The 22753-nt window shown below is 39.4% G+C and overlaps 1 protein-coding gene across 8 annotated transcripts in view; it reads left to right on the forward strand.

Moving 5' to 3' along the window:
* The first annotated feature begins 797 nt into the window (after window positions 1–797).
* Window positions 798–22753, forward strand: part of LOC150086788 (uncharacterized) — a 181134-nt gene continuing 159178 nt past the window's right edge. For all 8 annotated transcript variants that reach the window (XR_016546898.1, XR_016546896.1, XR_016546897.1 and 5 more), the window contains exon 1: window positions 798–2115. Coding sequence is in view for 5 of the 8 variants with exons in the window: in XM_090372752.1 (XP_090228878.1) it covers window positions 1484–2115 (632 nt within the window). In the remaining 3 variants the exon portion in view is untranslated. The remainder of the gene's footprint in view (window positions 2116–22753) is intronic.

The raw sequence follows: 22753 nt of genomic DNA on the forward strand, positions 1-22753 counted from the left end.
TTATGGGCAATAGAGGCACAGTCTGCAGGCGCTCAGAACGTACCGCTAACACGGCAAAGAGGCGGCACCGTATTATTAATACGATATTAAAATTATTATTATTAATTATCGAAGATTAATTAGGATAAGCGTGTAAAATAAGTTAAGGGCATTTAGCGGCTGCCACTTCGTTTGACAAACTGTGCGAACTCGGCGAATTCTGGCCGCCAGCGTCGACAGCCCACATCTTTCAAAAACTCCGGGCAGAGTTCATCGTACGGACCACACAAACCAACAACAGGGTCACGTGACAAAACACTTTTGTATTTAGATGTTGCGAAGAAAAGTCGATTTGTTCAAACCCAACGGTTATCTTAATTACGAAAAATGGATGAAGAAGAGTTGGGGGCCCCCGTTCTGGGGGCCCCCAACTCCTTTCGCCCGTTATTGAACGATCAATATTTTTTAGTATTGTTACAGACATGCACAATTAACCTACATTCGACTCGATGCAAGTTTTTCGAGTCGGCGTTACCTACGTTACAATAAACAGATCGACTGAAAATTCGCCAAATGACCCCTTTCTTCACGGAGTTTCTCCCAATTGCGTTTGTTGACAGTCGGCCGTGATGCCTAGGTTACGATGACAAAGCCAATACCCGTAAGCCTGGAAATAAGTGGCGCCGAACGGGCGTAAACACCCCGCTTTCGTTTTAATTCAGCGCCTTCCCATCCTCCCTCGCCGCTTAAAAATGGAACCGCCCGAGCAAACCACTTTCCTCCGACAGTCGCCATGTTGCACGCTCAGTAGCGAGAAGTCCACGGAGTGGGGCCGGGAGCCCGAAGCAGCTTCTGCTATAAACAGAGAATGTCCCCTCGGTGCGAGGTGTTGTTTTTGTATTAATCTGCGGCGGGTCAGAAGCCATTTCCTCCCTCCTCCCCTCATGTGACCTGGTGCGTGTGTGCGTGTGTGAGTGTGTGTGTGTGCGCGAGTGCGTGTGTGTGTGTGCGCGTGTGTGGCCGGCTACTTAAGCGAGAGAGGAGAAGGAGGCTTAATGCAACAGAGGTTGTGGGGAGGCTGCGATCCTGTTTCTTAGTTCACAGTTCGAGTGATTCGTCGGCACGAGAGCCGTAGAGGCACTCGCAGGTCGTCTGGGGTGCCGTTCGAGTCCCTACCCCTCCTTCCCCTCTCCTTTCATTGCGGTGACGTACTACACGAGCTAGCGTGGCCTGCGAAGTTCGACGTGTCGCAAATATGGCTTACGGCAGCCTTTCGGCAGCGGGCTGTGTCGAAGGGGATGTGCAGTGAGTTCGCTGACGACAAGTTCCAGTATCCGGGAGTGCGAAGAGGACGTTTTCTGCGATCCCTCCCGTCTCGACGCTCTCTATGCAACACTTCCATTTTTGATTTCGTCGCCGCCGCCGCCGTCGCTTCGTTTATACGATTACCGGGGTGCTCACGTATTGCTATACCGTTGCTAAGTAACCGCTGCATTCTGAAACCATGGGAAACGAAGCGAGCCAGCAGGAAGGAGGAGCCGGTCAGGCGCCAGGGCAAGCCGCCGCTGCTGCTGCTGCTCCTGCTCCTATTTCGACGATGCAGCAAATGGCCGGGATGGCGAGGCCTTTCTCGGGTCAGCAGCAACCACCCACCTCCCAGGTGAGACCAACGGCTCCGGGTGGGCCGCCGGCACAGATGCGCCCCGGCGTTCCAGCCGGGGGTGGAATGCCTGCTCAGATGCGACCTACCATGACGGGAAGTTCCCCCCAAATGAGACCCACGATGCCCGGAAGTTCCCCTCAAATGAGACCCACGATGCCCGGAAGTTCCCCGCAAATGACGAGACCCACGTCCGCAGGCTCTCCTCAAATGACCCGACCTACAGTGGCAGGAAGCGCCCCTCAGATGACGAGACCCACAATGCCCGGAAGTGCCCCTCAGATCACTCGACCAGCGGCACCCACCAGCACGCAGCAAGTACGTCCAGTAATGCAATTAGTGCCCAAACCTCAACCCGCTCCTACTCAAGACATGGGCCCGGACCTTAGCAACCTGTCGGAAGAAGAGAAGAATATGATATTGTCTGTGATGGCAAGGGCGGAGGACTTGGACAAGGACTTGGATAGACATCGAAGGTGAGTAAGACATTGATTCATACTTTCTTTTAATTGGAGGAATGCTACTCCATCTTCTGGGCATTCATTGAATAATCGATTGTATTCCCGCGATGATTCGCAGTGATTTCAACCCTCTTTGGGAAATGGCAATGCGCCATTGCATCTCTTGTTAACGCCACTGGTTGGTGTTATTGTTTTCAGAGTTCACATTGATCCTCTTTGTTTACCAAAATTAGGATTATAACTGTTGAGCCACGTGCTCAAATTAAACTGAAAAATTTTTATAATATGCGAAAAAATCAAATGTTTACTTAAGGGATTAAGAGATGAGTTGCTTCAAAAGAAAAATTACCCGAAAGGAAAGATTACACGTGAAGATGTACAACACGAGTTTAAGAAATTTTAATTTTTCGAAACAATTACTTTATTTAAAACAGGATAAACTTATTCATTAAACACGTTTTTTACATTATGTAAAAATTAATAAAAAACCGCAAAAGTGACAAAAATCAAAAAGAATAGAATGATTTATTTTTCTCTTTGGAAAAACCAGCGATATTAACCATCATGGCTGAATTCCAGCTTCGCTGATGGCGTTGTTCCATCATTACATCGTGGTGGAAACTCCCACCCTGTTCATCACTCAGATTATCAGATAAAAGGATCCAGATGTGAACCATCTAAGTGTATTTTCAGATACATCCGGGCACCTATATTTTTAAAAGTTATTTTCAATAGATTCTGCTTTTCTTTTGCCTAAAATCCTGCGAACTAAGGATTTAACTAAAGATTCTTTGAGTTTTGCATTCTTTCATTCGGAAAATTTTCTCAATAAAATTAAAACCATCACTTATTCTTTCCAAATGCTTCAATAAAATATTTCATTAAGCCTAGCTTTATGAAAGGAAGGAAGCATTACCAACTGGGGATCCATCCACTAATGGCGCATATTTGGAATTCTTTTCCCCGGAATGAACTCTTCTCGCATTAGCCCTTGACAGCACAGTCCTATTCTCTTTCTCGACTATCCCATAAGCATACTAAATAATACTTCGCCATTCTGTCCATTTAATGACATTGAACAACCTTAATATGACCCAACATAACTGCAATGTTCTCTACATCCCATTGAATATTTGGGAGAAATTCTAATAATTATTTCCTTCATTCCAAATGACTGATTGTTACAACCTTGAAGTTTTGAGTTTCCATTTTGTAAGGAACGTGCCTTGAAACTTATTTCTGATGAATCAGTGCCATTCTTCAGCTTTCAGTTCGACTTCCAGTTATTCCATGAGGTCGATTTTATTTTTTCTTAATGAAAAACACGAGTTTCCGGGAGAAAAAACCATGCTACCCACGTCTGAGACCAACTAACTCAGCCACGTTGTGAAAGAGCCCATAAAAATTCCTCCTGTCATCGACGGGACTCAAACTCAAGTATTTTCCACCAGGTGTGAGAAGGATGGTGATCCTATCAAGTGTGCAACCCAAGTAAGTTGCCTTGGACTAATTCAAACAACCTCAACCGGCAGATGGATTATTATCACAATGGTATTGGCTGGGAGAAAGCTTGGAGGTGTGGCAGATGTTAAGGACTGGACAGATGGAGTCTCGTCTGAGACAATGGGGGGATTTTTTTTAATACGTGGTTCTCGATGTTTGGAAAAACAGTGAGCTCAACAGAATCTAGTTTTAGATCTGATATTCATAATGTTATTTAAAATTGGTTGGGATGGTATTGTGTAAGAAAAGAATCTTACTCCACTTCGAATTAACGAGATGCAATTCTGAATCACCCTCTATAAATTATTTAATTATTTATTCTGGAAATGAGAATCAAATATGGCGCCTAAATCACATGCGATGTTAGATCTTCGTAGTAATTGTGCAAAGACAGTGTTTAACCAAATTAGATGGTTCATCTCTCATCAAATCAGAGATGACCCAGAGAAGTATTAACAAGAAACAGAAAAAAATGGAGTAAAAATAATTTCGGAATTCCATTTAGGAAGCAGTTTAAAGTGATGGGCAGTATCTGAGTTTACTACGATCACGTTGTAGATCATTTAATACATGAAACCTTAAAGCTAACCTAACAAGACAAGTATACTTGTGCTAAAAAGTTAAGGAACACATGGAGAAACAGGAATACATTTTAACACAATTAAATAATTGTCATTTATTAAACAAAACAATTTGTCTGACCCCATAAACAAAGTCGCACACAACCTGTTAGAAAATGCAAATCGGGTAACCAAACTATCGATTTCGAGACAGCCATCATCGTGAAAATAACAAGAAGATTTTCTGTTGACGATTCTTTTAGATGGAGAACAATAGAGAGAATGAAGGAAAAAGAAAATCAAGCCAAAATGGTCAGATGGCTGAATTTTACCTGCAACGTTGTAAACAGACTGTGGAACCAGTTCCAAAATGCTCAAACCTTCTGTCGAAGACCCGTCAGAAGCCTCCTCGTGACACCTCCACTCAAGATGACCATTATCTCGTCCTCACTGCAAGGCATAATGAATACTTCACGACATGGCAGCTTGCTTCAGAGATTTTGGATCTACAGGTACACCACCTTTGTGAGAGGGGATCCATACGCATGGCGTGCTAAGAACACGTCGAGTGGACCCAAAACAATGATTCAAGATATGGTTTTCAATCATATCCTCAACCATTTGCATCTGAAGGAAACGAAATTTTGTCTATCGTAGAAAGAGAATAGTGGATTAATAGTGTGGACTGGAATCATGTCAATGGCCTTAGAGATTTCCATGTGTGCCAGCAAAGAATTCGGTTATAAGGTATTGAGTTGAGATCTTTCATTCTTATTTAGCCCTTTTGAGAGAGAAATTGGTCCTTTTTTAAAGGATGACACTTCATATCCTTTCAGAGGGAGAGTATATCTTATAAGGACATACCAGCCAGATTTCAGTCCAAGAGCATGCCTGGGATGCTGCAGAAGGTGGGTCGCCAGTCACAGAACTCCGCCCAGAAATCTCACAGAGTCTCATTCTTAGCATGAGGTGTCGAGGTCACGCCTCTATTATTACCCATCTTGGTCATCCGCGGAAGTGTCATTTTTGACGACTCAAGTACTTATTTGTGTAACTCTAATTTCAGATAGAAATTAAGATCCATTTAAAAAAAATTGTCTCACCAATGGTTTGTGATATTTTAATAAAAAGTTTTGATTTATTTGTGTTTTTGTATTTATTCCTTAAATTTTGAGCAGCAGTGTAGATCGATAGTGATGGTGACCAATCAAGTGAACAAAATACAGTATGAATGGTATTCAACATAAAAGTCCTATAGTTTTTATATTTCTGAAAAACTTCAAGCCCACCAGAAAAACTTCATGCCAAGAATACCATGGCATCTCAGTACTCGTTAGAAACTCATTGGGACATTGAAAATACTAAAAATAAGGTATTGATATTTGTTATTTTTTTTCTATTTGGGCTACATTGTATTTTGCACGAGATAATTAAGACCATTAGCGTATAATGTTTATAAATTGGTGATCTGAGGTCCAGTTGCGTATTTTACTGGATGAAAGGCGAGTATTCCGGGAGAAGGCTTGTAACCCTCACCTAAGGTTTTACACCGTCGCGATTAACTGAGCCACGTTGGGGAAAGGTCCGTAAAAAGTTCTTCCTATCCAGAAGGCAAATATTTGTCAACTTCAGCTGCTGAAGGAATGGAATCCACTTCGTTTTCCGCAAGAGACGTCTTTCTTGTCTGTACTCTATAGCATAACTAACGCAGAATGGCTGCTGCATCTTCCCATTGTAGTTGAAGACTACCTTTTACTGGAAAATAACAGGATGGTACCCAAGAGGAGCTAAAAGAAAACCTGGAGGACAACAACGGAGATGGACAGATGAAATTCAAGAGTTCGTAGGCAGTAAATGAATGGCCATTGCACAAAGAACTTGAAAGTTTCTGGAGAGGCTTTCATCCTGGAGTGGATAAAAATAGTTGATGATGATGACTTTGTTAAGCCTTACTTCACAAGTGATTCCCAATCAGAATTAATCCATCAAACTTTCCAATAATTACTCATGAATATTGCACCATAATTAGCACACAAGTTTCACTCTCCCGTCCACAATCATCAAAAAACTACGCGAAACCTCCCTCTTAGCCTTAAAGAATCTTTCCCACATGTATCTATTCAACCGATCGTATTTTCCTGTTGTTAACATTCTGTCTCACTTCCAGCAGAAAGCACATTAAGTGATTAAGTCGGCAACGAGCAAGAAGAAACAGCAGTCCTTTCTGGCGTACTTGCCGAGAATCTCTTCCTGCGCATATAAATGCTCCTTTCTTCAGTGATGTTTACCAAAACTCTTTCAGCTTCACCATTTGCCAAAGTTCTTTGAACATCACTTCTATCAACCCACCCGCGATATCAGACTGTCAGAGACTGATAATAGCCAGGAGCACCCCAGGGGAGAGAAACTATTCGTAAAGATTGCAATATTGGCAACCACCCACGCGATAGTCTTAATCGATACCTTGCACTCTTTTATGCTTCCTTGGTTCAGAGAACGACACAAAATATCCTTCACGAGCAACTACACTATACAGACATATGGACGACGACCTTTTCCAACAGCTACATCTCAGCCAGACTATTTATTGCTATTTTCTTCTCCAAATGTGTTGTCCATGTCAAGTACATAAATAATGAAAACCGAAGAGAAGAGTGTCCAACGCAGTATATTGGTTTCTTTGAAAACCCCCTGAATTTCATCTGCTTATTATTACATAAATATACACACGTGTACATATATACTAGTAGAGTATAATTATACGTTAATATTTTTTATTTAATGTAGACGAACTTCCTCACTGATATTTTTCTGAAAGTCAGACTCCAACTGTGAATTGTTCTTCAGAGACATTCCAGCCAAGCTGTCATCGCTGTTTTGGCTGGCTAGACAGACATGCAGGCAAGCAGACAGACAGAAGGGGCTCGGGGAAGGACAGACATACAACTATGCAGACAGACAGACAGACAGACAGAGAGTCTGGTTAATTTCATAAGTGAACTGTTTCATCCAAATTTCCACCGGATTGTTGTTGTTGTTGTTGTTTATAATTTAGAAGCATCTGCTACTTAGGCCATGTTGATCCGTGTATATTTTCTGTGTTCTGTTGTCGATTTTCTGTGTTCTGATGTCGATTTTCTGTTTTGCTGTCGCCTAAGACCAACTTACTCAGCCACCTTGTGAAAAAGACCCATAAAAATTCCTCCCGTCATGGACAGGATTCGAACTAGGGTCATTTTCCACCCCGTGTGGGGAGGATAGCCATCCTACCAACTGTACTACCCGCGAGGGCCTTCCACTAGATATTTGTGAATTAATGTACATGCATTTTTCTAATGATATTCTTCTTAAACAGCTTTATATAACCATGAATCAAATATGAGTCTTACTGCAGTGGCTGACTTACAGGGAGATGAAATTGAATAGTCTTTGTCAAACTCAAGAGAAAAAGAGGTGGATCACTAAAAATAAAACAATAATTTTAGTTTTTTTCTTCAGATATTCATTAATGTTGCTGCAATGGTAATTCTCTCCGGTTTTAAAATCAACAAACCTTAACATCATTCTGAATTCCAATTTTTGGAATGCAATATGTACCATCAGTAATAAAAATCTCTCATGGATGCAGCAATGGCGCGTTATCTTTTCAAAAGGATTCAGACTCCAGTAATTTTGGAAAAATGGACTTCTATTAAAGAAATTTCCTTTGGATTGAATCATATCACTGATCCTTATTGGAGCGTTCAGCCCATTCATGATGGAATTTGGTGCTCTTTCTCCTTGAAAAAGGAGAAACAGCAAAAAAAGGCTCTTCTTCGCAAAGTAGAAGAGACCTAAATAAAGAACTCTGAAAGAATACCGGAATCCTAAGGTGTCTTATAGGATTCAGTTCAAGATTCTAGAAGCTAGAGTTGGCAGAGCTCATGTAGTTCTTGTTGTTATTGTAGGGTTTTAGGAGCGTCATTTTCATCCAGAAAATGGACCACAGAATGTGGTCTATTTTCTGGAGAGCGACTAACTCAGCCATATGTGAAAAAGGCCCATAAAAATTCTTCGCGTCATTGATGGGATTCGAACTCAGGTCTTTTCCAGCCAATGTGGGAAGGATGGCGGTTCTACTAACTGTGCTACTCACGAGGGCACAGAGTTCAGAGACATTCCCACATAGTCGTTGTCTAAAAAGGTTAATGTACTAATTTTTGGCATTTATTATATTTCACGACTTGATTCAAGCAGATGCTGTTTTTCTTAACACCTATGTTTATCCTTCTGTGTGTTTTATGTATTTTATACATTCATTTGAACTTTTATTTCCTCCTCTTGGAACTCTATGCAAATGTAACTCAATAACGAAGAAATTACACGACTGTAATTTATTCTCCAAATTAATATCTGCTTTAATATTTATGAAATAATAACGAACTCAAGACGTGAAAAAGAAATTACCGCAGCTAATTACATTAACCACAGATCAGTTTTTTATATTCCTATTTAGATAATATCGTTTACAGATTAAATCAAGTTCTTTTTTCTTGCTTTTGGGAATGAAAATGAGTTTTTATCCTCCTCAACATTTTTTTCTTGAAATTTCGTAAATGGATTTAATTCGACAGTTAGAAAAATGTCCCCAGTTGTCTTTAATTCTTATAATTTTATATATTATTCGAAAAATGTTGCAATTAATTATTTTAATTTGACACAAATCTGTTGAATATACGGTTTTAAAAATAACAAAATAAATACATAACCAGAGATTATGTAAATGAACAACTCTGGTCGGATTTTTGAAATCGAAATGAATCAATAAATACTTCTAAAAGTACTAAGAAGGGAATTTAACTTTTTCTTATTTCAGTAGAGTCAAATGCAAAATTTCATAAAAATCCATTCATGTTTACTGGGCCAAATTGTGGTGCAGGACGTTGAGGACCAATATATGGTGGAGGACGTTGAACAGATGAGCAAAACTAACAGGCGCTTAAATTACAATCACATCTGACAAAGGGAACAATGCCTTTAAACTTTCTAATGCCCCATTCAGTACTGAAAGGCTTCTTGTGAAGGTAGCTTTGTTGATTAGTCTCTTGGGACGCTAACAAACTCTTTGGATGCGCGTAAAATTGAGCATACTCTTCTAAGATACATTCATATTTAAATTTAATTTATTCTTCTTCTAATATTTTTAAAACTTTGGTGAATTTTTTAACCTTGGAATTAATGTAAATAAATCTCAAGCCGTTAGTCTATAAGGAGTCTCTGAATAAGTCATTGCAATACTCTTGTGTTTAATCTTAACCATTAAGAATAATTCTTAATAGTTTTGACTAAGATTATTTTAATCAAAAGAAAAATCTGAGGTAAGAATTAAAATAACAAATGGAGACTATTATTGACCTCTTTCAGAATGATAATGCTAGGACACAGAACTACTGTTATCATTTGAAAACATGGACTGGAATTCTTGAAACATTCCCCGTTCTTATCACCCTGATTTAATACTCCAATTTATCGCTTTACAATGGAATCCTTCGTGTTCATTATAATCAAAACCACTTACCATCTAAATAATTATGGGATTCAACCTGTTAGAGTTGCAGTCTTTAATAAAATGTTCTCTTATCCAAAAACTGAACATTTGATAAACAGAAATTTCAGCTATGCAGATCTATCACTACTAATTTAAGTTTTTCGCGCAACCTCCTCCCGGATACAGATAAGAGCCATTGGGTTGACACATGATGCATCATTACCCAGAAAACTAATCATTAAAAACTCGTCCAGTTCTTTTAGATCATTCAAAAACTGTCTTCATGAAAGACCTTTCTGTGTTTTTATTTTGTTTAATATGGTAGTTGTCAGTGGCAGATCATAATCATAATTCAACTTCGACCAATATGTACCCACAGGTTCTCCTTTGGGTCCATGTTTATTTATAAACTCCATTGATAATATTCCCTGATTTAAAGTTACGGCCACTAAATTTCCTTTATATGCAGATGGCTTGATAATTTATCTTGAGTCAATAAAACTGCAGATCACATTACTTTAAGAGAATGAGAATTTAATCAGTGAATTTGTAGCTTGGTCCTTAACTAAATCTATTTTGTTTAATAGTTCAGAATTAATGATCCTTTTTTCATTTCCTTCATTTAAGTTGTGCTGTTTGCATCATTGAGAGGTATTCTGTTTTTAAAATTCCCTTCACATTACCAGTTTGAGAGTCCAGCAAAGCTTCACTGTACTTTTCCAACAGGATAACGCATCATGGTACTGGATCATAAAGAATATTACTCGCTTTGATATTGAACTGGATATCCAACTGAATGAACCTTGCCAGCAAAAGCAGAAGGATTGTAAGAAAGGAGTTGTGGTTAAACCAATAATTTCTTCTGAATTTAATTCGCGTTGTCAACTAGACCTAATTGAATTCCAGACCGACCTCGACGGTGAGTACATTTATAATGATTTACCAGGATCATCTAACAACATTTGTGGTGCTTAAAACTTTCAAAATCAAAAGAACTGAAGAGTTAGCTTACACTGGCATTGACATTTTTACACTTATTGGTGTACCCTTCAATCCCATAATTGCAGAGAGTTCGCCAACGTTGTTGTTACCAGCCTTAAGGATTTTGACCCCAACTTAAAATTTTGCATGGGAAACCTCGCCAGATCCAGGAAAGTGTAGAACGGGCGAACCAGGATACATAAAACATGCTCACTACACGGATAAAAGATGAAAAATCTTTCCCATTGGAGTCAAGGTATACGATTTGTCCTGTTAATTAAAATAGAGCCTACAGTGCCTATATCAAGTGATCACCATCTGAGGCTCTATTCGGCACAAAAGTTAAGATTCGTTGAGTACTCAAACCTTCCTCAGCAATTCACGCAAACCAATGAAGAGGAGGAAGATTTGGAAAAGATTATTAACTCAATTGAAGTATACAAGAATAAAGAACAACCACAGCCTAGCATTTCAACCTAATCACCAGAATCACTCGACGATTCTTCATCCTCACTTTAATTCCCTACAGTGGAAGTATCTTCTTCCCATAGCTGTTGTGTGTGTTCTTAAGGTACGCGTGGGCTCACCGTTGTCCAATCTGTGATCACAATATTTATATCGTCTGTAGCAATCCTACTGGAGGCAATGACGAGGAAGAAGGGTATGGGGTAACAATTTTTGTCCACCTTTTTGTACCAACCACAAAAAATACTGCTAACGGTCGACAAAATGCAAAGGATAACCTAGAACAAGAGGCAAAGAAAAAAAAGGTAGAGAAGAAAGAGGTACAAAAAGGTCGAGTAGATGCTCGCAATAATTTGGCCATCGTAATGGACATGACGATCGCAGGTTTCTATAAGTTGAGGACATCACAAGGGGTTTGAAAGTAATTATACTCAAGATCACAGTTTTCATTATGCGGGAAAAAACTTAATTATACTGGAAGACATCCCTGTCGATAAAGAAATCTCTCTCTAAGGTCATGTGCAACTCAGCAATCTACAGGTGCTGGCCAAGGATTTTTGAAGTGCATGTGAAAAACAAATTCCAAACAATGAAATGTTTTTGTGGAAGAAAGAAGGTACTGTGTAATTCCAAGTGTCATTTTAGTTCTGCTTGCTGAACTACGTATTAAAGCTATATAAATAAAATACACCTGCTATTAGATAGTACACATTTACTCTTTAAATCAGTATTCAAGTTACTGCGTGGTAGATCTATTTGGGGATAAATTATTCCCTTTTACAACTTTTTCCTCCTGATTATGCGCTACCTTTTCTGTTGCTAAAAATTTCTCATAAATCATTATGTGAATCATTAGTGAAATTTCTATTCCGATGGTAACTAAGTTTTTCGATATCAATTATGAATGCAAAGGTTGAATTTCATTGAAAAAAAAAAGAAATCTTTTATTAAATTCTAAAAAGAAATTGGAGCTTGGCATTACTATTAGGAATGCAGGTACTCATATTGGTTGAACTTAAATCTGTTGCTTTTTACTTTACTCCCAAATGGCATAGGTCAATAAATGTACGATAGTTATCGCTAAAGGAAGCTAACTTTCTTATAGAAACGGGCTAAGGAATTTTGTTTTTTTTAGTTTAAGATATTGCACAAACACATAAATGCTCTCATATCTAGAATAACTTACATTATTTTTTTCTTTTATTCTATTTGGGCAAGATCCATCACCGAAATACGTTTTTCTCATATATTATAGATAAATACTTTTTATATGAATCCCAGATATTATGCGCATCTAATCTGTAAGAGTACTTCAACGAATCGAATTCAAAATAGGAATGAGAATCTTTATAGATGTTTCAATTAATGGAAGATGGCTTTCCTGCAGTATAACGAGTCTTGCAGAGAAGTTAGTTCTAAAGGGGTACATAAAGTCCTAGCCAACAGGTTATCGTCCTTGTACCAAGTTTTAATTTCTGTTCAAATTTTATTTTACGCATAAAACCGGGCGGATAAATGGAACGTGAGATAAGGGCAATTTAACTAGTATCTAATAAACTCTTGGCGCACATGCTACGTGCATTAGTGTCTTCTAGCCGCTGCCATAACTTTTAATTAATTATCCTCTACGACCCTCAGAGGAATGAAGAAGACAGATACATATACACGCTTTCTGCATTCGTACACAAAGTTATGTTGATAACCAGCGAACTGAGAGCGACATTACCAGAGAAAATGAGTCCAGAGAACTTTGCTGAAGCTATGTTTGATGCACATAGTGGATGCTGCAAATTTAGAAAAAAAATTGAACGAAAAATTAAGAGATGGAAATTTTGAAAAGTAAAAGGATAAATAGAGCAAGGACCATAGGAGTTTTTGGGTCTGTTATATCTTCGTATTTACAGAAGGATGCTCTTTTAAGACACGGACGCAATTAATTTGCGCAGAAGTCTATCATTAAGAACTAAGATGAAAAAGAGCAGAGAGAGAGAGCAACGCACCAAAATACTTCTTGTTAAAGAGTATCCCCTTCGTCAATCACTAGAATAAAGTTGTGACGTCACAGCACCCAGACTGAGCGCAGAATCCTTTTATTCGCAAAATAATAAAAGAGTCCTTCTTCGTGGCTATATATTCCGCCACCTTTATATTTGTTCAAGATTTTCCTTTCTGCATGATGGATGTGTCAGTGAGCCTGAGCTTGCAGCTCCATTGTTGACTTTTCTCCATTGCCTACCTCGTGAGGGTACCTAGTTTATCTGATGTGTTGATCCACCTTTAGCTGGCTACAGTGAAAGTAAATAAAGACTTGAGGCTTAGACGTCGGCAACTTTTTGGAACTTCTTTTGTACACTTGATAAGGATGTGTAAGTACTTTCACTTAGCAGCGAGTTCCGAAAAATTGGCGAAAATGGAAAACTTAATACCAAACACAACACGAAAATTCTTACACTTTATAATAATCCTTTTCTAAGTGGTTGCTTAATTTGTTTTCGTCTTAGAAATATCTCTTTTGTTGTAACAACGCCTTTTATTATTCTATTATTTTAAACACTTTTAGAGTGAGTTTTCTTTCAGCCTCGTTTTATTATAAATCTTCTTTAAATTCTCTTTACTGCTGCTGAATCAAGTAACAAAATATTGCAATGGTAGTTATGGTAACCTCATCAACTACTTAGTACAGTACGCTGAAACTGTTGAAAGTTTAAAATTGTTTTTTTGTTGTGTCTTATTTTTTAAAATATCTTAAATCTTAGGTCTTTCCATGCATTGTTGACCCTAATTCTTAAATCTTCCCTCTACTTTCCTTGGAACAGTTTTTCGGTCTTTGTATTAACCCACTTTGCTCACTGGTTAGCCAAATGAATATTTAATACCTCGTGAATGCATATTTCATAATGTTCTCCTCCATTTAATTGCATAGTCATTTTAAATTAAGAAATACGCCTTTCCCCGAGAGGAAAGAGTTATTGGGATCAGTGATTATGCGCCTAAAGAGGAACACCAAACTTGCGGTGCAATAATGTTCTGTTCATAGGATTTATAGCCACTGAATCACCTTTTGAGGTTGATTAGATTCCAGGGCATAAAAGGATTGATACTAGGCAAACGTGGTATTGGGAAACAACTATTGAATGGTCAAAGCAAACACATTGATGTTAGGAGCTGCTTTCAGTCTCTGCAGCAGCTAGAAGCTTAACAAGACATCACTATGATGAGTTACATAAGTTATATTTAAAAAATAACTCAGAGAGGGGCGAATTCTCGAACAGCAGGATGGAGAATATACGAGAATTGTTCCATAACCCTGAAAACAAACAATTGGAGCTTAAAATGTGGCTGTAAAAGAGTGGTCGATGCCAGAGGGCATTTGAGACGAGTCGGGCGACAAACGGTCCACGCCATCCCAATCAATATTTTGGTACAGTTATGAACTACAGAGAGAGCTGTCCCAAGTCACGATAAGTCGGATATGGTCCAGCCAAGGCTTGGTAGCAGAAGATTCTACCCACGCACATCTACTGTCGGCAGGAACAGAAGAAAATTCTGGCAGTCGGCCAAGATTCGCCAAATGTGGAGAACAGTGGCTGGAAAAATGGTAGACTGCTCTTGGCGGGATCAGAATATGGAATAAGAACGAATGATGTACTTAAATCAGACATTGAAGGCTAGTCTCAGGATGGGCATGTGTTTATTGGTAGACACTGGAGTTGTTGGGTTTTAAGGAGCATCGGCAACTAAGATCACGTTGCTCTGTGTATATTGTCTGTAAATTGCGCGTGTTCTGAGGTCGATTTTCTGTTTGCTGGACGAAAACCCCGAGTTTCGGGAGGAAAAACCATGCTACTCTCGCCCTGAGACCGGATAACTCTGCCACGTTGTGAAAAGGCTCATAAAAATTCCTCCCGTCATCGACGGACTCAAACATGTCTTTTTCACTAGGTGTGAGGAGGACGGCGATCCTTCCAACTGTGCTACTCACGAGGGCGCAAATTCTTAAATCTTATAACACGGCCACAGAATTTTTATTGCTGTCGAATACTTCAAGTATAAATTATTGTATTCTTAATGTGCGCGTCTTATGTAAAGGGGCCCCCTAAAACGTATTCATAAGTGCAGATATTAGTTTTAAAAAAGTAAATAAAACATTTATAACACCACTAACTTATATGTTCCAGTTCAATAACTCCTGTCGCAGATATCAAGAAATAATTAAGTGGGCACTTCTGTTTATCACATTTCAATGCTCCATCTATAGAGGCTGATCATTTAATTCGCGGAATGGCAGCGCATTCATACAACAAATCGAGTTTTGGCAAACTGCCGATAGATGGCAGAAGAGTATAGATCCAAGGAAACGCTGTAACCGTTGCAAGCTTTGACATGTTTCTTGGTAGTGTGAGATTATTGACTATTGTGTTCGAGGTGGTATGAGTGCTACAGAGAATGTGCGAGAAACGTTATAGATGTATGGAGGCAAGTACGAAGAAAGCTGCAATTTTCAAGTGGGACAAGTGCATTCAAAAAGATGGACAATCTGTGGTCGCGATGACTCTTCTCAAAGACTTATCAACAAATGGCTTCCGGGAATGCTTCTGCTAGTGGGTTTTATCAAGAGCGAAAATTGAAACCACCGGCACACTTCAGTGGCGACGTTTAAAATTAAGATAGGTCCATTCCAAGAATTAAATGACCAACTTTTGTAAATTCCATTTCTTTCTATGCACTGCATATTGCGCAGTAATGCCTTTGACCAGTTTGGAGTTCAGCGAGTGGCAGTAGGATTTATAAGGACAGAATGCCTAAAAAGTGGTGGAGACGGATGAGGTGTTCTTTTTTAAATATAGGGTGGGTGTTCACTTCCCAACTACATTATCTTTTCGTTTGGTGATATCTCCTTTGCTGGGTGAAGATGACCATTGTTCAATAAATTGTGTAGTTCGTTGTGATGCTCGAATATATCATGTCTATTCGAGTATAAAATGGCTTCTTATGCCATGCGTACCATTGCCTGTGATGTCACTGCGAAGATCTGGTTCATGGTGCTGAGTCATATGATCTGTGTGAAGACTTGGTTCATGGTGCCAAGTCATCTGGAGTCTGTGCTGGCTTGGCTCTTATTGCCCGTGCTAAAACGTGGAAATACACACCTACTTAAGCTACGTGTTTCTACTGGATTGCAAAGGAGATATCCAAGAATTCTGAGACAATGGATTGTGAACTAGCGAAAAAACAAACTTGAGTAGGAATGTTCGGCAATTATGTTCTGACCCTCCAAGTGGTCTGATCTCTTCTTGGTTATGCAGCTGGTCAGGATTTTGTTCATGTTTGAGGGGAGACAGGTGATCGTTCTGTATTTCTCCGGGTTTCTTGGTCTTCAGATATGTGATTCCTTGAGTAAGAAACTCTGAGTGACTTATCATTCGGGTTACATTCTCTGCTAGCTAATTGTGTGTGTGCGAGTGAGCTTCTTGTACCAGTAGTTGCGAACGTTATATATTCCTGGTGTTCGCCATTTGTGGGACTTCCTGGTCGAGTGTTGTATTTGTTCCTCCCGAATCTCCCATTCTCTTATCTCTTGTACGTCCTTGGTTTTCTTCCGTTCTGTTTCTATCCAGGGAGCTCGACTGCTATGTCTTATTTCATTGCTCCATATATATTGCCCCAGAACTCCTCGATAGTCTTCTGTTCGGGTATTCAGTTTCCGATGCCTCTGTAGAAAGTTCTTTGATTTTCGTTGAAGATTCGGTTGTTTATTTTCCTCTGTGGGCTCTCTTTGTATTGGCGTAGCCTTTTGCTGAGTGCGAGTAGGTTCTGCTGAAGTGTGTCCAAGTATTCTCCTATTCTCTGATTTTTATCTCCTATTTGCTGTAGAAGTTGTCTCTCTTGAGGACGCTCTTCACTTTTCCAATCAATTTCTTATCCCTATTACCCTCTTGGTACTGGGACAATTGGCCTATCTTGACTCTTGATTCTTCTATCTCCTGCTGACGTCTTCTTTCCAAGCTGGTGGCTCATTGTTTTTTTCGGTTCTTCTGGTGCTGGTCTCGCGTTTCCCTTCCATTAATCCTAGTGGCTGCTATGGCAGCACAGTATACGACTGTGGGGATCGGCTCCAGTGTTGCACCGGTTTTTTCGAGGTAATGTGGTATTATTTGCTGATTGAGGTGGTCTGTGGCTTCTATTGGGTGATTCCACAGGATTATATTGGGTGTCTGCTTCGGTATTACGTGGGTCTTTGTGGGGTCCATTCTCTCGAATTCTGCTAGAGCCTTCTTCCCTCGTCCTCTATTCTGGATATCATGACCTCATCTCTTTCCACTTCAGCTGCTCTGGGTTGTATTGATTCTTGCTTTTCCTCCTCTTCTTCCATGTTGTCCACATCCTTTGCAGTTGGTAGTGCACGTCCTGTTGATTTTTTTCCCAAGATTTCAGGGCTATCAGGTTCTTCGTGACGATGGTCCTTCTCTGGTCCGCTATTCGCTGTTCGGTGATTTACTATCGATGGCACCTTTACCTTTGCTTCGGTAAAGGTGAGTACAGTGGTCTCAGTTTTTAAAATCTGTGCAGTGGGACCAACTGATGAAGTTAACAACAGCAAATTCTAAATAGGAAGCAAGCAGGAATGTTATTATAGAAACTTTATGCCAGCTAAGGGGTACAGTTCAAGGCACAGTTCTAAATGGATGCCAAATCAATTGTTGAGCCTCATGGTCGCGAAAAAATGCATGGGATGTATAAATCATCAGAGGATACAACGTAGACTACAATCAAGTCACTAATGGGGTCAGGCAAAGTTAAGGCAGATTAGGAGAAGTCTTTGACTAAGAAGGCAAAGAAAAGTAGCAGAATATTCTTTGCTTATGCTAACACTGGAAGGAAAGGGATGACCCACTAAATACGAATGCTATAGCTGCTGACGATCCTGTTCAGATTGCTGACAAATTAAATAAATATCTCGCACCTACACTCACAGCAACTCAGGAATTTTTTTGAGACGGGGATGCCAAAAGTTTGTCAAATGCTAGCAGGGAGCTGAATGAATTTGTTTGTGATAACCGAGAAGAAAGTGAAAGAAAAACCGTTGATGTTCAAAATAAATAAGACCCCTAGGTCTGACGAAACCTACCAAATTATATCAAAATCAGCAGCAAAACAGGTAAGCAAACCCATGGTCATAATTTAGAGAGCATTCATGGATTCAAAGGAAGTCTCTATAGACTGTAGATGTGCAAATGTCTTTCATTTTAACAAAGCGGGATCAAAGGATGAATTGAGTAATTACAGACCTTGAACCTTGACTTCTGTTCCCAGAAAAGATAATGGAGGTGGCTAAAGAAGTTATACAGTAATCACAGCAGAGATCCATTAACGGGCGATCGGCTCTGACTCAATCTGATTAGCTATTATGAAGCAGCAACATAGGAGTTGGATGCAAAAAATAATTTTTGCGTCATACACTTAGATTTCAGTAAAGTTTTTGACAGTAGTCCACACAAAAGACTCCTATACAAGTTGGAGCAGTGTAGCATTTTAGGGGAAAGTTACTGCTGTGGATGAACGGATGATTGAGTGGAAGAAGATGGAGTAGTTACTAATAGCCATTGCTCTTCTTGAACTAATCTTCTTAGTGGAGTCGTTTAGATTTCAGGTGTTGTTGTTTGTAGGGTTTTAGGAGCATCAGCAACTAAGGCCATATTGCTCCGTGTATACCCTCCGTAAATTTCGTGCGTTCTGCGGCCGATTTTCTGTTTTTTTGGATTAAAAACCCGACTTTATGGGAGAAAAAACCATTTTACGCTCGCCTAAGACCGATTAACTCAGCCACGTTGTGAAAAGGCCATAAAGATTCTTCATGTCATCAACAGGACTCGAACTCAGGTCTTTTCCACCTGGAGTGAGGAGGACGGCGATTCTACCAATTGTGGTATCCCGAGGGGTCCAGAAAGACTTGAGTTCTGTGAATTGCAGTGTTTGGAAACCAGACACCTGCGAGAAGAGCTGATTGAGATGTTTAAGCTTTGAATGGATTGAGTAAACTAAATGATTGAGTCTTTAGCTTTTCTTGAACAATATACATAAGTGGACAGATTTAAACTGAGGAAGGATGGTTGCAGGATAGATGTGCAGAAATTTGTTTTCAATAAGGGAGCATTTAATGAGTGTATAATCGTTAAAACAACCTTCCTTCCGGTGTTGTGGAAGTGGCAGTTTAAATTTCAGGAAGGATTAGATTTCAGGATAGATTGAATGTCTATTCTTACAAACTATACTGTTGAAATAACAGTACAGGTATTTATTTGGCACCTTACTGAAGGAAACTGTTAAATCAAATTTTGCTTCGTACCACGCATGCAGAATGAGGGAGGGGGGAGGAAAAAACCGATTTTATCTTAACACATCTACCACAGAGTAAAACTTAATATCGTTTCACCCTTTTTACATATTTTATGCAATCTAGAGTAGCATAAATTCGTTTAACTGCACGCGAAAAAACAAAATTAAACCATAGCTTTACTATTCACACTGGAAAAAGGCGAAGAAAAAGAAGAGTAGAATTAAAAAGACTGTCTTGATCGTAAATCTCAAGAGGTGGCAGCTGTGACAGTCTTGCGGTCCATGTAGCAGTCAATCTATTAAGTATACGGCAGTACATAATCAATAAATACCACTACTGGAAGCTCACGATATAAAGAACTAGTGGTTCCAACTAACAGTTTGATTTTTGAAACTTTCTGATTTCATAAATGCCTTTTTGTTCTGTGAAAATGTTTGTTAACTACTTTACAAGCTGACTACAACCTGGTACTCTAAAATTTGAGCACTCAGTGGAAAGAAACAAATTTCCCAGAAGATGAAGGATAGAATTTCTATGTCCTTCCTGCTTCGGGAGGTTCCCATGTTTCAGAATGCACTAGTCCCGAATGTCTTGGTGCCTGAGGGAATGGTAAATGTGTTCCAACTCTTGGCATGTGAGGTAGATGGTTTAATGAGGAGGGAATTTCAAGCATTCACAGAAGACGGTATTCGGTGAATTCTATTTTTTTTTGTTATAAAATATTGTATTACTTATTTTTGTTTTTATATTAGAATTTGTGAAGGAAACTTTACTTATTTTGAATTGGTTCCATATCAAAGTGGTAAAAGTCGGAAATACACGAAGAATACACGCTATTACAAGCCACGACATACTGGTGCCTCATAGCCTTAATCGCATTGGCGCTTACACAGACACGGTGCTTCAATGTTGAAGTCAGTGCTTTAAGAACTTCCACTGCAGATCTAATAGACATTGTTCGACAAAATTAAGAGGACACTTAGAAAATGGGGTGTAACTCGTACAGCTTGAGATGAAGCTGGACAAAATTTGGTATGGCAGAGTACCATGAAATAACGATGAGACGACGAGAAACTTCGGACAGGTATAAGGGACATTTAAAGGGGTATTAGAGAAATTACCAAAAAGGTCACATTGCAGAAGTCGATACAAGATACTCGAAAATATGATCACATGACATCAGTACGGCGTACAAACCCATCCAACGGCTAAACAGGCTTGATAATGAACCATGCTTGATAGAAGGGTGTCTATAAGATTTTGTGGCAACGAATCTCATTCTTCCACCAACGCAGACCTTAGCTCACCAAGTGGCCGAGGAGTTGACTGTTCGATGGAATTTAATTCTGCTGATCGTGTTGGCCACGGCAGTAGTTGGATATCTTCGGTTTCAACGGATTCCTTAACGACTTGAGCTCAAGTGGAGGAACCCATCCTCAGCCCATGCATAGGCTGTTGCCAACTTCCGATTTCACGAATGTCTCAATTCCGACTGCTTCGGTGTTTTTTTTTTTTTTTCTCACAAAGGTTCACATGTGATTTAAGCCATACCTAGAAGAGGCACTAAAACAAATTTATTGAGCAGTTTCTCAGAATTCAATTGGCGATAAACAGCAAGTCTCAAGATAATTTTTATTTTCAGATGTCGAAATTGAAATTTTGCTCTGTATCAAATGAAGCAATAATAATTATTCAAAATTATTTCAACAACAAGGTTGCAGTTCTCCCCACTCTATTAAGCCTAAGTACCTTGTGTACAGAAAACCGTGATTTCATGCAGATTCGGGCCTGCTCGCTTGGGGTTTTCTCCAAGGTGGTCTCCTATCTCCCTTTCTATTCGCTGCCGTTTTGCATCCACATTTCAGATATCATACCGATGCAGATGATATCGAGTTACATTTTAACATCCGGAATCCCAAACAAGACATGGACGTCATTTAACAAACCTCCAAATCCAAGAATTGTAAAACCACATTCTCAACAGGAACTACCAACTATTAACCCTGAAAAAAAAAAAACAAATTATATAAATCCACAAAGGAATCATAAATCAGGAAAGTTAAGCACAATGACTTATGTTTTAAATGGGATGACAGATTATCTTTTGATTACCACTTTATCGAAGCTAAAATAAAAACCCTTGCAGTTATTTGGACGATTAGGCTGGTGTCAGAAGATTTTGGGAAAACTGGCGAGGATGGTAGGGGAACATCAGAAGAAATAGGTTTTATATAGTACCACACGAATGAGACCAAACTATTCACACCGCAGAATATACACGATTTAGGGTATTCGCCAAACCAGTTATGTGAGTCAGCTTAGGATCGCATACTTCCAGTAATCTTGCTTCCCTCACAATGTCTGAAGCGTCATCGGTTGCCATCACGAGCACATTTTCATCATTTGTACTTTTAGGCCATAAAGGTTTAAGAGAATCATTCACAGCAGATGTCCTTCTTTCCATCATTCCACACAAAATTGGAGGCTTACCTGCTTCTTCATCACTAAACTTTCCCACCGTTATTCACCACAAACTGCCTCAAGCGTCGGTAGTTTCTTCTACTGCTGACCATAAGAAATTGTTATCTATGTCTTAGTGAACAGATCGTACTGTTGAGTTATAAACAAATTTACATACGAGGTCTGTTCAAAAAGCATCCGGACTGCTACAATATAGTGAAAATAAGCATATTTATGGGAGTAAGAGACTCAAAGGGCGTTTCAGAACTTCAACTCCAGATCCGTATACGTTCTGGAGTTGAATCTTAAATCTCGTATACGGATCTGCAGGCCTCATTTTAGGAAGAATGTGGATCTGCTGGAACGAATGCGGAGAAGGGCAACGAGATTGATGAAGGCAACAAAAGGGCGGTCCTACCAAGAAATTGCAGCGTCTGGAGACTAGACACCTGCGACGTGATCTCTTTGAAGTGTTTAAGGCTTTGAATGGATTGAGCAAGCTCAATGCTGATGGAACATTTTCTCTTGCTGAAACTACACACATAAGGGGGTATAAATTCAAATCGAGGAAGGATGGTTGCAATATAGATGTGAGGAGGTGTTGGCTTCAGCCAGCAGTTGTTTGATTGTTGAGAACAGACTTCCGTCTGTTGTTATTGAAGTGGGTGGTTTGAATAAATTCAAGGAAGAACTGGACAGGTATTGTGAGAATTTTGTTGTTTTTTTTTTTTTTTGGCTGATGTTTTATAAACCTGCTTTCTTGTATCATTTGCCCCTACCAATAGTAATACTAAATTAGACGTTGAGAAAATACAAGAT

This window comes from Mastigoproctus giganteus, chromosome 4 (genome assembly GCF_048544385.1).
Source record: "Mastigoproctus giganteus isolate SK-2022 chromosome 4, ASM4854438v1, whole genome shotgun sequence".
NCBI classification, from domain to species: Eukaryota; Metazoa; Arthropoda; class Arachnida; order Uropygi; family Thelyphonidae; genus Mastigoproctus; species Mastigoproctus giganteus.